Consider the following 17,845-nt stretch of genomic DNA (forward strand, 5'->3'; position numbering starts at 1 on the left):
GAGAGCTAACAGCTTGAAGCAGCTATCAGGCTGGTGAAACCTACTCAGTGCACTAATAAAGTTGATTACATGGGCTCCTGGGCAGAGTATTCCTATGGTGAAGGTTTATTTGCATAAACTCTCTAGTGGCAAATATCGTCATTTATATTTACTATCTTAACAAATTGAAGCCTTTTAGTGTCTATTTTTTTTTTTTTTTTTTGTCTATTATATTCTGATCATTTGTTTTACAGATACTAAAAATGAAAATATATTATAAAAACATTAAATGCCAAACCAAACTCTTAGGTCACTTTTCATTTATGGTGTTCATAAGTATTTCATGAATCCTAATCAATGATCATTAAATTGCACATTATTCTAAACTATGAATTCCATGAAAATATTTGGGTGATTTGTGAATTGAGCACCAAAGAAACACATCTGGCACCCTGATTTAGGATAAATTCATTGCTTACCATTATTTATTGATTAGATAAATAACTGATATTGAATTAAGTTGATAGAAATATCTTGCTTGAAATGAAGTAAAAAAAGCATCCATTTAGATTATTAATTTTGAGTAATGTTGCTTTTAGCAAGAAGAGTGTGGAAAGATTACTTCCCAGCTATAGATGCTATTGTATTTTTAATTGATGCCTGTGATCGAGACAGACTGCCAGAGTCTAGAGCAGAACTACATGTATGTAACAGATTTTTATCATTAAGTTATGCTAAACAGTTGTTTTTTATGTTTCATGCTAAATAGACACTGAATATTAATGTGGAAGTATGATAAAAAGTGAACTATTGAAACCAAACTATAAGGACAATAGTTAACAGATTTGTCAGGAAGATAAACATACTAGAGAACATTCAAAAAACCTGACCACTTCTAATGGCAACCATTTTGAAAAAATGGCTAATATTAAAAGGATTAATCATGCAATTGACAAATCAAATGTGAAACATTTATACTTATGCAAGGTCTTTAATTTGGTATTGACATAATGGAGATCTTTTAGGTTACATGAATGAAGACTTCCAAATGTATATAGTGTTTAAAGGGCCATGCGATCACATCACCTTCGAGAATTCCTTAAACATCCTTAAAGAGATCGACTTCCATATAAAGACATCTAGAGAGAGAGAGAGGACCATTTCATTTCATTATTTTCTGAGAAGTGCATTGATGCTTCCTTTATCTTTCTTGTTATGTTTACCATCATCCTGGTGCCCTTTTCTTATTATATAGAATTCAAAATTTCTTTCTGTACATAAGCTTTGTTTACAGGTTCATGAATTCTTCCATACTCCAGGATATTTTTCGTAAGGATGTGCTTTAGCAAACCTGGAAAATTCAGGTGTGAACAGGTTTAAAAGCATTCTCTAATATTGACTTAATTTAGAAATTGCACTATATAAGAAAATGTTCCATGCTTGGTCTCTAGAGCAGGGTTTCCCAACTATATAAAAAATAAATTAAAAATAGAAAAAAAATATAGAGAGAAAATTGATAAATATATGTATATATATAAAAAATCCTTAACCCACTCACAATACAAAATGTGCTATAGGTTGCAAATAACTTTTCATGGGGTGGGAGCAGTGTTTTAAAAAAAAAAAAAAAAACTGCTAATGTAGGAGCAAGGAAATGGTACCTTTATCTTTTTTGCAATCATACAGGTTCATTTCTTAGAGAGGAGTGATTTTTTCAGTAATGCCGGAAAACAGCTGTAGCTTTTGTAGATCTTACTGCAGCTTATGATACAGTCTGGAGGCATGGCACAGTCTGCAAGTTGCTCTGTGCAGTCCCATGCAGAACAATAGCAAAACTAATCGATAACATGCTAAGCAACCGCCTGTTCCGAGTGTGTATGGATGAAAAAAAAAAGTAAACAAAGAACACTGGATAATGGACTACCACAAGGGTCTGTTCTGGCTCCCCTCCTTTTTATCTTATACATCGCAGATTTGCCTAATACAGCCTCCAAGACATTTTGCTACGCTGATGACATTGCTCTAGCCACCAGACACACCAATTTTACTACAATGGAAGATACACTAACAAACGACCTTGCAGTCCTAGATGAATACTTCAGCAAATGGAGATTACGCCCAAATCCTAGCAAAACAGAAGTTTCATGCTTCCACCTGAACAATAACCAGGCTAACAAAGAACTCATGGTCTACTTCAACCACAAACTGCTATGCTACAAACAGATTCCCAAAATATCTGGGTGTCACTCTGGATTGAACACTGTCTTTTAAGCCACATCTCATTAACACAGCATCCAAGCTAAAAAACAAGAAACAACATACTGCAAAAACTATGTGGAAAAACTTGGGGTGCCTCAGCAACAACGCTTCGCTGCACTGCTCTTGGCCTCGTTTACTCTACAGCTGAATACTGCTCACCCGTATGGCTGAACAGCACCCATGTGTATTTGGTTGATGCCCAGCTTAACACCACTATGCACCTTATTTCTGGAACTGTAAAATCAATCCCAACCTACTGGCTCCCAGTGCTAAGCAGCATCCCACCTCCACACATCCAACTTTCTTCTACATGAATACAGCAAAATCATGGAAATCCAAAATCTTCCAATCCATGAAGACATCCAACCCCTAGAAATAAACAGGCTAAAGTCAAGGCACCCTCAATCTTAACAGCAAAAAATCTTGCAGAGACAAGTTTCAACATGAAGGAGAAGTGGAAAGAGTCCTGGTGTAACACTTCAACATGGATCTTCCATGAATTAGTGAACCCAACACAGATACCTTCGGGTTTTGACCTACTGCAGAAAACTTGGTCTGCCCTTAACCGAATCCACGCCACCCATGGCAGATGTGCAGACCACCTTTACAAATGAGGCATGATTGCCTCACCCAGGTGCGACTGCCCCACCAGACAATTAATCATATTACAGCAGAATGTGTTCAACGTGCATACAGTGGAAACCTGTCAGACTTCATCCATGCTACACCAAGTGCAGCTGACTGGATAATCAACCTAGACATTCAGCTGTAGCCTATTCTTGATTCTTGAGTGTCTCTTTTATGACTGTATTATGTCTTATTATTGTACATATATATTAAGGATTAATGTAATGTAACTTTTCATGTGTGAGCCATACGCTAAATAAATAAATAAATCAGTAGCCATTTTGAAATAACAGCAGTATCACTGATAGAAGTGTTCAGATTTTTTTGTGTGCATTTTCTAGTAAGTTTATCTCCCCGATGACGCCATTAGTAAACAGTGAAACATGTTGAAGCACAGTTCATTATTTTTTTAGAATAAATCTGAGTAAGTTCTTCAGTTGTAATTTCTGTTGATCTTGTAGTTTCATTTCACTGTGTTTACGCAGTTAGATAGGGTAAACAGCCCCGCCTACTCCCTATACGGGAACAACATAGGCGTTAGCTACTGATGATTTATATTTACTCACAACAGGGGAGACCCTGTTGAGACTAACATAACCACATAAAAACTTGAAGTAAAAATTTTGGATTTGCAGTTACTCCTCTTCACATTCCAAAAGTAGATATCATGGCTACTATAGGAGCCACTAAATTTTTAGAAGAGGCTTTAAACACTAGATTAATTACTGCGTCCTCCTTATTACTTGTGTCTCATGAAAGCAGTATTATATTACTGTATTAGAAAGGGGAATCCCTTAAAAGTTAGTGTAATAATCAAGACATAATCATCCTAAAAAGATAAAGAAAATTCTACATTTATCTTAAATGGCATTTGATTGTGATGCCAAAATCTCATCTGTGCTATCACTGTTTCACTTAAAAACAGATTGTGATCTACTTCACATGTTAGGATCAATGATCTTACCTCACATACAGTTGATTTCTATAGGATTAATTATGATGACATCCTGTTGCTCCTAGGTCATGTGGTGTGCCTAATACATGAAGCTTGATATTCCTCTTTGTTCAGCAGGTGATGGCATAAGTTCTACCACTTCTCTAAATATTTATCCAAGCTTCTTGCGAACCATATTGAACACTCAAACCTTTTCATTAAAAAACTGCTCATCTTGTAGAGAGATTAATGGACATCATATTAAGTGTGAACATTTCACACTTAATATATCAGATGATGCATGTGACTAATCCATATTAACATTATTAGCAGTTACGTAACAACTGCTGATAGAAGCGTTTGGGATTTTTTGACACACACACAGTAGAACTCAAAAGTATTTTAACAAACTAAGATATTTTTCCCTTCTGATATTTTCAACACAAATATTTTCAACCACAGCCTTCAGTATCTTTCTTTGCTTAGAACTGAAAATATTACCAGAAATATGGTTTAACAATGGGCTTCCTGTTGCAAATTTATATGCTGAAAAATTTGAAGTTTAATCACAAGTTGCCTTAAAACTACATCTGTTGCAATACATGGATAATATTTTTTTTTTTGGAAACATACTTAACAAGACCTAGTTTCCTTAAAGAAAATTGTTTTCAAGTGAAGTTTACTCTGAATATTGAAAAAGTATAAAGAACTTCCATTTTTAAATTCTCTAATATAACAATAACAGAAGGCAAGGACCATTGTTACAAGTCTCTAGAAATCCAGCTGTTATGGAGATATATCTCCATGTCAGCTGATTTCATCATCCTCAACAAAAAATTAGGAATTATCACAATCTTAAAGAACTGTGCTACAAGAATAAATTTATAAAAAAAAAAAGAAGAAGAAAAGATGAATCTTCTATTTTACCTACTTAAAAAAAGTAGTAACGAAATTACTCTTCTCTGAGAAACTGACTCTTACAATTTCTGCAAAAATAAATCTATGAAGATACCATTTCTTGTCTTGCATTGGTTGTTTCAAGATAAAGTGTTCCTTTTGAAAAATGTCCTGGAGTATACAGGATTTTATGTTCCTACAGCACAGTTTGTGTCATACATACCAGAAGAAGTGTTGAAATCCATAAAACAAGGAAGAACAAAAGTAGTGGCCTCACTGAATGTTTTCTTGGAACATTAGGAAATGTTTTAAGGTCCTGCCATGATGGTCTGGAAGACTTCTTTGAAGGTGTTTAAGGGAGCCTTGGAGGTGGTAGGATCACCTGGCACTTAAACAGGAACTAGGGCCATATACAACATGACATGGAAGTCTCTTGTACATTTGTGTAATTATTATCAGACCTCCATTATGCCATTACCCATTTAAAGGCCTTGACCGAGAATGAACATTTCACACTTAATATATCAGATGATGCATGTGACTAATCCATATTAACATTATTAGCAGTTATGAAACAACTGCTGATAGAAGTGTTTGGTTTTTTTTGACACACACAGTAGAACTCAAAAGTATTTTAACAAACTAATATATGACCTCAGATCCTTCAGACTATAGTTGTAAACAATGACCCTGTCAGTCATATTTGTAATTTGTTTGGAAGTATTTATAGTACGAGTAGTTTAGTGCTGAAACTTATGTTTACATGTTTTTCTGAGTTTTCATTATTTGTTGGGTTTGTAAATATTTTGACAAGGTATTATTAACATTTTATCTATGAAAATATTGTTTTTAATGCATATAATATTAGTTACTATAAGTTTAAGAATATTAATTATTAATAAACCATCCCAAAGACTAAAGAATACTCTGCAGACTTAAGCTGTAATTTATGCTTTGCAAAAATAATGCACACAAGCAAATGTTGCATATGATTTTGGCATATTGCAGCAACTCGTAAATGTTTGGAACCAACTTCATAAGGTTGGAGGAGATGTAAACAATAAAATTGAACAAGGGCATCCATTAAAATGACTAGCAAGGAAAAAAACTTATTAAAGGATTATACATGTAAGATCCTCAAAAGCATGCTACAGCTATTAACATAGAATTATGTGAAAATTATGGACTAAGTATACATTTCAACTGTAAAATGACATATGACAGAACAAGGTTTATTAGATTGTCGACTTAATAAGAAGCCACTTCTTTCTGCAAAGAATACAAAGACCTGATGAAATTTTGCTGATTCATTCTAACTGGACAGTTACTGAATGGTCTAAGCAAATTTAATTCAATTTCATCTGATGGAATTCAGTATGTTGACATCCCCAAAATCAAATGAACAATTCCAGATATCAAGTAACTGTGGTAAAGTAAGAGGCATAATGGGCCCACACCTCGTAAAGGTGTAAGCCCATTACACCATATCGAAGGCACCATGGATTGTTTTATTTATCATGAATTTAGATAAGAAAATGCTACCTTATGCAAAAAGAAATATGCTAAAAGACTGGATTTTTCAGCAGGATAATGACTTGAAACATTGATCAAGCTACAACCAGGATTACTTTCATTTGAAAAATATAAGACTACAGCAATCCCTCGATTAACGTGCCTCCAATTAGTGTGTTTTTGATTAATGCGTCATTTTTTTTTCTATACCCAAATTCGATTAGTGCACTTACATACATCTTAAAAATAAATATTACAGATTATAAAAATTTTCTATATATACATTTTTTATGGCTAACTATTTTAAAAAAATCGCTCACCAGAATGAAATAATTTAGTTAATGAATTAAAACGTTTAACAGTTATTTTTTCCCTCTCGGGGGACCCTGTAACCCCTAGAGAGCGCGTCCCCTGGGTGGTGGATAGGGGAGCCCACCATGTGTGTGTATGTGTACATGCGCGTGCGTGTGTGTGTATATATATATATATGGTGGGGTGGTCCGAATATACTGAATAAGGACTCGTGGACCAACAGGGCCATAAGGGGCAATCATCTTGATTGTAAGGGAAGCGGCACTCCCATGGACCCCTAGCTGGATCTATCCTCTCCTTCTTCTACTTTGAGGAAGACCCACTTACTTTAATCTTTCCTCTATAAGGCCTTATCAGCCAACTCTTCTTACTTTATGACCCTTGTGCTATTAGAGTACTCGAGAGCCATGTGGTCTTTTCATTTCTGGCCTTACAACTATGTCATCTCTATAAACCTTACTATATTTCTTCTATAATCTACCCTTTCCCCTTCAATATACCCTATTCCTCCTATGGGTTTAAATTCGTAAGAAGGCGAGTTCAGAAGCCTTAAGGTAGCAGCCCTACCACTGAACTATTCCATCATCAGGCTAGTTCCCTGACGTGGAGAACATAACCATACTTGTAAGCTGACAGAAAAAGATAATCGGATTGAATCTGTGGGAAACGACCCTGGAATGGAAAAGGGAAAACGAAAATGGGAACGACAAAATATAATACACATAGCAAACTGGAATGTAAGAGGAATAGCATATAAAGAAATAGAATTAGACCAGTTATCAAATGAAAGAAATTTTAAAATAGCAGTAATCACTGAAACAAAAAAGAAATTAAAAGGAATTATGAGAACTGAAAATTTTAATGTGATATACAGTGGAGTCGACAGAGACCAAAGAGCACAAGCAGGAGTCATGATTTGGATTCATAACTCCCTTTCAAAACAGTTAAAACATTATAAATTATGGAATGAAAGAATAATAGAAGCTAGAATAAAAATAGATAGAGGCTATTTAACAATAATTGGTTTATATGCCCCAGAAGAAGGAAGAGAACAGGATAATATTGATTTTTATAATCAGCTACAAAACATATATAATAAAATAAATAAAAATGATTACATAATTTTAGCAGGAGACTTAAATGCAAGAATTGGAAACACGAAAATTAATAATAATAATATAGGAATACGTGGAGAACACACTCTAAACAGAAATGGTAAAAAAATTGATTGACTTTGTAGTTTATAATAACCTAAAAATAATGAATTCCTTCTATAAACATAAAGACATACATAAATATACTTGGGCAGCAAGAGGATGAAAATCAATATTAGATTACTTCATATTAAATGAAAAGACATCAAAATTTTCACTAGATGTTAGAGTTCACAGAGGATATGAAATAAGCAGTGACCACTTCCTTGTTAAAATAAAATTAAGAATTACCACCTAAATGGATACAAGTAACAAGAACAGAAAGAAAAATTGAAACATTTGTTTATAAAACTAGACTATTGAATGACACAAATGTACAATGGCTATATGAGCAAAGAATTAACCAGTATCTAGATAAAATAAAACAAAATGAAGAAATAGAAATAGAATGGCTTAATATAAAAACGATACTAAATGCAGCAGCAAATGAAAGCTTAGGAAAGACCAAAAAATTCAATAAAAGAAAAAAAACTGAAGATCTGGGATGATACAATCAAAGAAATAATCAAAAAGAAAAACGAAGCCTATCACAAATGGTTAAGCAGTAAAAGATTAGAAGGTGAAATAGAATATAAAAGAATAAGTCATAGCTAAAAGAGAAGTCAGAAAAAGACATAGAGAATCATGGAATAAATTTGTTTCTAATTTAGAACATGATTTATATAAAATAAGACCCAATGTATATAAGATTTTGAAAGACCTAAATGCAGATACCAAAGAAAACATAAAATTAAACACTGAATTGAAATTAGAAGAATTTCTAAATTACTACACAGAACTGTGGACAGACAAATATTTTAAAAAAGACAACTGGCAAACAATTAACAAAAATGAAAAGGAAATAACTGAAGAAGAATTAGAAATCAGCCTGAAAGAAACAAGAAACGGAAAATCACCTGGAGAAGATAAGCTAGGTTCAGAACTATATAAATACGCAGGAACAAGATTCAAAGGAAGACTCTTATTATTTTTAAATAAAATTTACTCAACTGATATCCCCCCAATAGAATGGAAAAAAGCAATTTGTGATTCCTATCGTTAAGAAAGGTAATAGAGATGACCCTAAAAACTATAGCGGTATCAGTATACTAAATTCATGTTACAAAATATACAGCAGAATCTTAAATAACAAACTAATGAAATATTCCGAAAACTTTATTCTAGAGGTACAAAATGGATTTAGAAAAGGACGATCATGTATAGACCCAGCCTTCTGCCTAAAATTAATAATAGAGAAAAGAAGAGAATATAATTTAGAAACACATATTCTAAACATGTGTTTCTAAATTATAATACACATATTATAATAAACATATTATTTAACATATTAAAAGAAAGACAAATACCAAATAATATCCTAAAAGCTGTCACAAGTATATATGAAAATAATCAAATACAAATAAGGTTAAATCATGAGCTATCATATACAAGAGAGATAAACCAAGGGGTCCGACAGGGATGTCCCCTCTCAGCAACTCTTTTTAATGTCTACTTAAATGAAATAATAATAAAATGGAGTAAAAATTTACATCAAGGAATTAAACTTTCACCTACAGTTAACTTAAACACTCTCCTCTTTGCAGATGACCAAATAATAATTACAAATTCTGAAGATAACTTACAGAAAGCTATTTTAAATCTAAATGAGATATCCAAAGATTATGGTATGATAAGATCTTAGAACAGGTGAATTCATTTAACTACCTAGGATGTATGATCACTTATGAAAATGAAAAAGATATAAACATAAAAATTGCAAAATATTTAAAAATAACAGGAGTAATTAACTCTATATTTAAACTAAACCTAGTTCAAAAACAAACCAGGCTAAAAGTATACAATACATTAGCCCTACCTAATGTAATTAACCCGGTCTTAATGTATGGAAGCGAAATCTGGACAATAAAACAAAAAGACAAACAAAGATTAACAACAGCAGAAATGAAGTTTATGAGAAAAACTGCAAAGTATACCCTATTTGATCACAAAAGAAACGAAGATATTATGAAAGAATTAAACCAAGAACCAGTAATTGAAAAAATTAAAAAATATAAACATAGATGGATGGAACATGTGCAAAGAATGAAAACAGAAAGATTACCAAAACAAGCCATTAGGAAAAAGAAAACCAGGACGTCCTCTTAAACGATTCAACGATGACTTCTAAGGCTGGAACAGGCCATACTAGGCCTAAATCCTTGATACGTATGATGATGATGACATTTATTTTTTAATGACATACTACACTATTTCCATGTACAATATGTTGTTCGAAATTTACTGTCAAAATTTATGTCGTCTACTAATTACATGGCATTTTGATGATCATATCTTGTGCCTCCTTTGCAATTGTTTTCCTTACTTGTTTTTATTTTAAAGTATTTTCCCAACCTTTTTATCTTGAGTAAAAGAATTAGTGAGCAAAAAAGTGGAAGTGTAAAAATCGTTCAAAAAGTAATCTCATTGGAAGAAAAATTTGAAATAATAAAGAAAAATAGATGAACAAGGTGAGTCCAACGCAAAGATAGGACAAGAACACAAGAATGGGTGAATCAACCATATGAGCAGTTTTAAGCAAAGCTTCTGAACACAAAGAGAAAGGTAAGGCTGCTTCAAGTTCATCATGCATGCACTTGAAATCAAAGTATTATGATGATTGAATTAGAGAGACTTCTTTCCTAGAATGTTTTGGTAGAATGCACCCTTATGGGAGTACTTGTCAAAAAACTTAAATTGTGATTTGTTTACAGCAAAATAATTTGTATGCTAGCCCGACAACGTCATAGTCCTAGATTGCATTAACAAGATTTCTCAGCAGTTTGTTTCTAAATTGGTCTGTTGGTTATATATCTTTAATCTTATTTTTCTTTGTCTAAGAATGTGAAATATCTCGATCAGTCTTTTTCTTGGCCTATGAGGGTGGTCTAAAAAGTTTTTCTTGGCCTTAACAATGAAAAAACGAATTTATAATTTCAAAATTATTTTTATTTTTCAACATAATCTCCCTTAAGACTAATACATTTATTCTAGCGATGCTCCAGTGCCATTATTCCTTACCTGTAGTGGTTCTCAGTAAGATCTGCAAAATAACCCTCTACAGCTGCAATCACCTCTTGATTCAAAGAAAAACACTGACCGGCAAGGAAGAGTTTGTTTTGGGAAGAGATAGAAGTCAGAGGGAGCCAAATCTGAGGAATAGGGTGGATGTTCCAACAATTCATAATGCAGATCCCTTAATTTCCCCATTGCCAAAACACCTTTGTGGGCAGGTGCATTGTCCTGATGAAAGATGATTTTTTTCTTCTTCAAACCTGGTCTTTTCTCACGAATTTTTTTGTCTAGTCTAGTTAAAAGATTGGAATAATATTCCCCAGTTGCTTATTGTTTTACCCTTTTCAAGATAATTAATAAACAAACTGCCTTTAGCATCCCAAAACACCTATGCCATGACCTTTCCTGCTGATGGAACTGACTTTGTCTTCTTTGGCGCTGAACAACCGGCTTCTGTCCACTGTTTTGACTGCTGTTTGAATTCTGGTGTGTAAAGGTGAATCCAAGTCTCATCCATAGTAATAAATCGATGCACAGAATCAGTTCTATTCTTGTTAAAATGCTCCAAGCACTGTTCAGAGATTTTTGATTGCTCACAGCAGATCAAAAACGCACTCACATGAAAATCTCACGTGAGTGCGTTTTTGATCTGCTGTGAGCAACCGCGCCACCCATCTTGCGCAAAGCTTTTTCATTTGCAATTCTTCATGTAAAATATATCCTACACGTTCTTTTGAAATGCCTATAGCCTTGGCCATTACACACATTTTGACTTGCCATCATCCAATATCATATCGTGCACTTGATCAATGATTTCTGGTGGTGTTACACTTTTTGGACCTCCTTCACGTGGATCATCTTCAATGCTGGTGCGCCCACGTTTAAACTCAGCAGCCCATTTCTTAATTGTTGAAAATGAAGGAGAAGAGTGCCCATAAACTTTTTTGAACTTCGAATGAATTTCTTTTGACGTTAAACCTTCTTTTACAAAGAATTTTATAACTGCACGATACTCAATTTTATTCATTTCAAGGGATACAGACAACTTTTGCTTCAGAGTACAAAACAAACTACTTGATAGAATGACTTGCAATTTCACATGGATGCTTATGACAGATGTACCAACTTAGAAAAAAAAAATCTTGCCACTAGTGTTGCCATCTATGGTCGAGGCCGAGAACTTTTCAGACCACCCTCGTATTTATTTTATGTAGCTATAAAATGGACACATCTCCAATTAAGTGTTCAAAAATATGTACTCTTTCTCAGGACGCATCCATGACTCAACAACAAATTGACAATGAATGTGTTGTGGTTTGGGTATTGTTGATGCGATTTTAAAGAGGTTTAGGGAGACAGGTACCTTTTCTTCTGACAGTAAAGGAAAATGTGGGCGAAAAAGGAAAACTACACTTACTCAAAATCATTTACTAGTTAAAAAAAACAAAATAAATCCAAGATTGTCTGCCGTAGACTTAAATGGAGACTTTGCAGCTAATAGGATTAATGTTCTGACATGACAGTCCATTGAAGATTGTTGGAAGCAGAGAGGACTGCCCACAGCCCAAAAAATAAATAACTGTTGACGAAGGCTATGTAGTAAAAGAGGCTCCAGTGGGCAAAAGTGTACAAAGAGTGGACTGATGAGAAGTGGAAGAAAGTCATATTCTCAGATGAGAACCATTTTTTTGTCCAAGGTACCCTATGTTTGCAAATCAGTGGCTGAGAAGTCCCTCCTCCCCACCTTCATCAAGCTCCTAAACACCTAGCTAAGTGTTCTGGGGTTGATTTACCCATGATGGTCCCAGGATCACTTGTGCCTGTTTAATGTTATGATGAAAAATGACCAATACATAAAAATTTTGGAGAAAAGAGTGATCCCACATCCAGAAAGACAAAGAACTCATCTTCCAACAGGATCTCACTCCATGCCACATTTCAAAAAAAGTTAGAGTTCCTCAAAAATTACATCCAATTACTTTAGTGGCCAGGTAAATTTGTGGGCCATAGTGAAAAAGAGACTTAGAAAATGAAATTGTGATATAAACGATAATTTAATACAATCCATTATAAAAGTATGGTTTTGAGATGCAGAAATAAGAAAAATGTGTTCTATGTTGGTAGAGTCCATACCTAAGAGAATTAATGAGCTTATTAGGAACAGAGAAGCACATATGAATTATTTGGTAAAGTTGGAGTTTAATTTTTTTACTTATTTTCTTGTGAAATAAAACTTTTTCTTTAAAATGTGAGTGTTCGGATTAATTTGTTTGCTACTATACATGATACTTATGATTCTCATGTGACCACTTCCACAGTACATTCAGAATAATTCATACATGCTTATTAATTGGAAAGATCTTGATTTGAAACTGCCCATAATCCAGTAGATGCACTAATCTGTTGAAAGTATGCTAATGTATCATAAGGCATATTCCTCACTATGGAACTGCATCATTCATTCAAGATAATATTGCTTAACAACAGTACCATTGAATCTGTAAGGTTTGATTAATTAATAAGAAAATTTCACCGACATACTTATTCCTTGCAAGTTGATATCCTTCTACAAAGGATATTATGTAGGATATATTTTCACTGGTGTAGTAAATGCAAATTTTTTTTCAAGTGCGCCATATACAAAAAAGATTATAATGGAATAGCACATTAATGTGTATTAATAGTACATCACTGAACCAATTCCATCTGCCTTTTATTCTTGAATAGCATCCCTCACTCTGTCTTTCCCAAAGACTACAACCTTCTGTTCAAGAAACATGAATAAATTCCTTCTTTCCTGTTAGTCTCTTGTTCACTCAAAGCACTAATGTGCTATAGCTTTTGCATTATTTTGTTTGTGTGTGTGTGTGTGTGTGTGTGTGTGTGTGTGTGTGTGTGTGTGTGTGTCAGTATATATATAAATATGTATACAAAAAGTAAACAAAATTGATTACATACAAGTTTGTGTTATGTTTACAAGTAATAAAACTTGTAATATTAAAATTCCTGCTGATGACTTCATTTTACTCATGCAATTTCAGAATGGTTTTGAAAAACTTCATTTATTTTTTATTTTTCAATAATAATTTTTCAGTTAGACTACTACTATTTCTGTTGTTAAAAAATTGCAACTGTTGAAGGTAAATAAGGTAAAGAACCACTCTACTTTAAAGGTACCTGTGGCATGACTATAAATAATAAATTACACGATAACTACAGTAATTAACTTTAATGAAATTAAAGTACAGATATTTTGTACTGAAAGCAGCACATGATCAGTGTGTAGAAATAAGCAAATCAAAGGAACGGGAATACAAGATACATATAGCAGCGTCGTTTACCAATTAAAAACTGTTGCCATGTGCTAGAAATTAATATTAATAAATATTATTATTAAAATATTATTAAAAAATATTTTTGATGGTTACAAAAGATAAGAATCTCCCAAACTTTTGGAAGAGAGACAATCGTTCTAATGCAGATTTGGCCAATGTAAAAACCTGAATGTAAATCTGAATTGGAACGATTGTCTCTCTTATCTTTTATCTTATCTTAGTATCTTATGTAACCATCAAAAATAGTTTTTAATAATATTTTAATATTATTTTTATGGCTATTTAGCCGATTATAAATTTTTCCAGAAATAATACCTATTAATCATATTATTTATTAATATTAATTTCTAGCAATGGCAATTGCTAGAAATTAATTGATAAACCACCGACTGCTGTATGTGCCTTGTATTCCCGTTCCTTTGATTTGCTTGTTTCTACACACTGATGATGATGTACTGTCATTTTCAGTATGAAATATCTGTACTTTCATTTCATTAAAGGTAATTACTGTGGTTATCGTGTAATTTATTTCGGAAGTTTATTTTCCACTTGGTTAGACTATAATAAATTTAGTGTAATCCTTTACCCAAGTGTATGCAAACAAAGTTTGCACCTCAAGCATCTTCAGGACTGAGGCAACTCATAGTAAAGGTGGACCAAGCTCTCATCACTCCTTGTCTCAGTATCTCCCATAATGCAAAACACATCTCCTTGTGGACATGTATAATGCTATGCATTAAGGGAAGGGCCACTACCTAGACCAGTTTCGACCTTTGTTGAGGTCTCATCAGTGGGAGCCAGACCCAAAAGTGGTGATACTAAGGCAAAAGTAATGGAGAGATCATATTTACCTATACGAGTTGCCAAAAGGTGTACCACCTTATTATTAAATTACTCTGGATTTAGAGAAAGATGTTGGAAGTTTATTTTCCACTTGGTTAGACTATAATAAATTTAGTTTAATCCTTTATCCAAGTGTATGCAACAAAGTTTGCACCTGAAGTATCTTCAGGACTAAGGCAACTCGTAGTAAAGGTGGACCAAGCTCTCATCACTCCTTGTTTCAGTATCTGCCATAATGCAAAGCATATCAGCACTTGGGCCACCTTTACTACGAGTTGCCTCAGTCCTGATGATACTTCAGGCGCAAACGTTGTTTGCATACACTTGGGTAAAGGATTAAACTAAATTTATTATAGTCTAACCAAGTGAAAAATAAACTTCCAACATCTTTCTCTAAATCCAGAGTAAATTAATAATAAGGTGGTACACCTTTTGGCAACTCGTATAAGTAAATATGACCTCTCCATTGCTTCTGTCTTAGTATCACCACTTTTGGGTCTGACTCCCACTGATGAGACCTCAATAAAAGTCGAAACCGGTCTGGGTAGTGACCCTTCCCTTAATGCTTAGTATTATACATGTCCGCAAGGAGATGAGAGCTTGGCCACTTTTACTACGAGTTGCCTTAGTCCTGAAGATACTTCAAGCACAAACTTTGTTTGCATACACTTGGGTAAAGGATTAAACTAAATTTATTACATGTAATTTATTGTTTAAAGAAACCAGTCTGTATTTCGGAATTGCTCAAGTGTGAATAATTTACATGGGAAACCAAAATTTAAATCAGTACTAGAGTTGGAACATGTAGTTTTTGTGAAAGATAATAATGCTAATGGGAAGTGTTATAAAAATGTCAAATTGCCTAAAAAAATGTTCCCTCTTTGAGAACTACATATTATTGGAATACTCTCCCTTTTAAAGGGAGTAACAGAAAAAAAAGTAGAAGTTTATTATAAAACAGAAATAAAACAACTTATCTTTTAAAATTATTCAAAAATATTTCAGAGTCTCCTTACAGATGAGCAGTTGATGAACTGTCCAGTATTAATTTTGGGAAATAAAATAGATCGACCTGGAGCAGTAAGTGAAGAAGAACTGAGAACTTTTTTTTCTTTGGCTGGTTTAACTACAGGAAAGGTAATAATCTAGAAGAAGAACTTTGTTTCTGTGTATGTAAATGTTTAATAAACTACAGAATAATTTTCTAAAAGAGATGAGAGTTATTCTGGTATTAAAGGTATTTTAATTACAGTTGGTATTCTTCTCAGAATACCAGCTCTTTTAATTACAAGAGACTGTTCTGAAAACAAGAAATTTGACTATTTATAATTAAACAAATTTTATTTTTGATTGATTGTAGACAATAAATAGCCATTCACACATAAGAAATTGCTCTAGAAAAGCCATCATCAAATTCCTGACATGTACCCTCAAGGGGTGTACAGGATATGATAGTACTACATGAAAAATTTACATCATTACCAACTTCCTATCTACAATTTTCCTCCAAATCATTCTGTTACTTGTCAAAACTCCAACATTATCAGATCTTATATTTCTATCGTCTAAGGCACTTTGTACCATATCAACCCACCTATATCTTGGTCTTCCTCTGGGTCATTTTCCTGCTTGGCAGAGAACACTTGTTTTGCTAATCTTTCCTTGCCCATTCTGTTTAAGTGATCATACCACCTGAGATTTTCTCTGCTAATGCATTCCTGGATGTCGACAATGTCAAGTTCTTTCCTTAATATCTTCATTTTTAATATGCTATTGCATTGATGCCATCTGTTCACGTCTCTAATCTTTCTCAGGACTCTCATATCTGCGGTCTCTAGTCTTTGGTCAAGTGTTTTACTTCTGACCCAGCTCTCAGATCCATAAGTTAAAACTGGCTTGAACACTGTCTTGTATACAGCTAATTTAGTGTTCTGACTAATTTCTGTCTTATTCCATATGAATTTATTCAATTGACTTCCTACCATACCAGCTTTGTTGATTCTATTGTCTATTTCCATATTTAATTTACCATCTTCACTAAAAATCATGCCAAAGTAGCTGAAATGTTTTACTTGTTCCACAGGTTCCCCGTACACAACACAGTTGACATTTTCAACAATTCTACCTATTTTCATTGTCTTTGTCTTTTTAATGCTGACCTTCATACCATATCTATTACAACAGTTATTCAATTTAGTCAGGGAATCTTGCAAACTTGTAGCGGATTTATTTAGAAGTATAACATCATCCGCATAAAGCAAAGAGCTGACATTAACATCTCCAATTCTGATATCATGTTTAATACCACTTTCCTTCATAATGTGATCCATATAGATAATGGATCACATTATCTATATGGGATAATGTACAGAGGGGATAATGTACATCCTTGTCTCACACCAGTTTTAACATTAAACCATCTTCCTGTACATCCTTCAATTCTAACTGCTGCCTTACAACTCAAATAAAGACAAAGTATTGCTTGATATAATTTTCCATTGAACCATATAACTGTAGCGTATTGAATAGCTTCTCTCTTGGCACCTTGTCATATGCCTTTTCCAGATTGAACACCAGATTTAACATTAAACCATCTTCCTGTACATCCTTTAATTCTAACTGCTGCCTTACAACTCAAATAAAGACAAAGTATTGCTTGATATAATTTTCCATTGAACCATATAACTGTAGTGTATTGAATAGCTTCTCTCTTGGCACCTTGTCATATGCCTTTTCCAGATTGACAAAACTTAAATACAGATCTTTGTTATATTCCCATGACTTCTCAGCTATTTGTCATAAAGTGAAGATCTGATCCTGACAGCCTCTATTTGTCTTGAATCCAGCTTGTTCTTCACCAAGCTTTTCTTCCACAATTCTTC

The 17,845-nt window shown here is 33.5% G+C and overlaps 1 protein-coding gene across 1 annotated transcript in view; it reads left to right on the forward strand.

The window, feature by feature from the left end:
• The window catches only part of LOC150096322 (small COPII coat GTPase SAR1-like), a 120,547-nt gene that overhangs the window by 84,853 nt on the left and 17,849 nt on the right, over window positions 1–17,845 (forward strand). Inside the window, exons 5-6 of the mRNA XM_090408893.1 lie at window positions 579–682; window positions 15,969–16,100. Of these exons, the coding sequence (XP_090265019.1) occupies window positions 579–682; window positions 15,969–16,100 (236 nt within the window). The remainder of the gene's footprint in view (window positions 1–578; window positions 683–15,968; window positions 16,101–17,845) is intronic.

This window comes from Typopeltis vanoorti, chromosome 19 (genome assembly GCF_054136105.1).
Source record: "Typopeltis vanoorti isolate ZY-2024b chromosome 19, IOZ_Tvanoo_1.0, whole genome shotgun sequence".
NCBI lineage: Eukaryota > Metazoa > Arthropoda > Arachnida > Uropygi > Thelyphonidae > Typopeltis > Typopeltis vanoorti.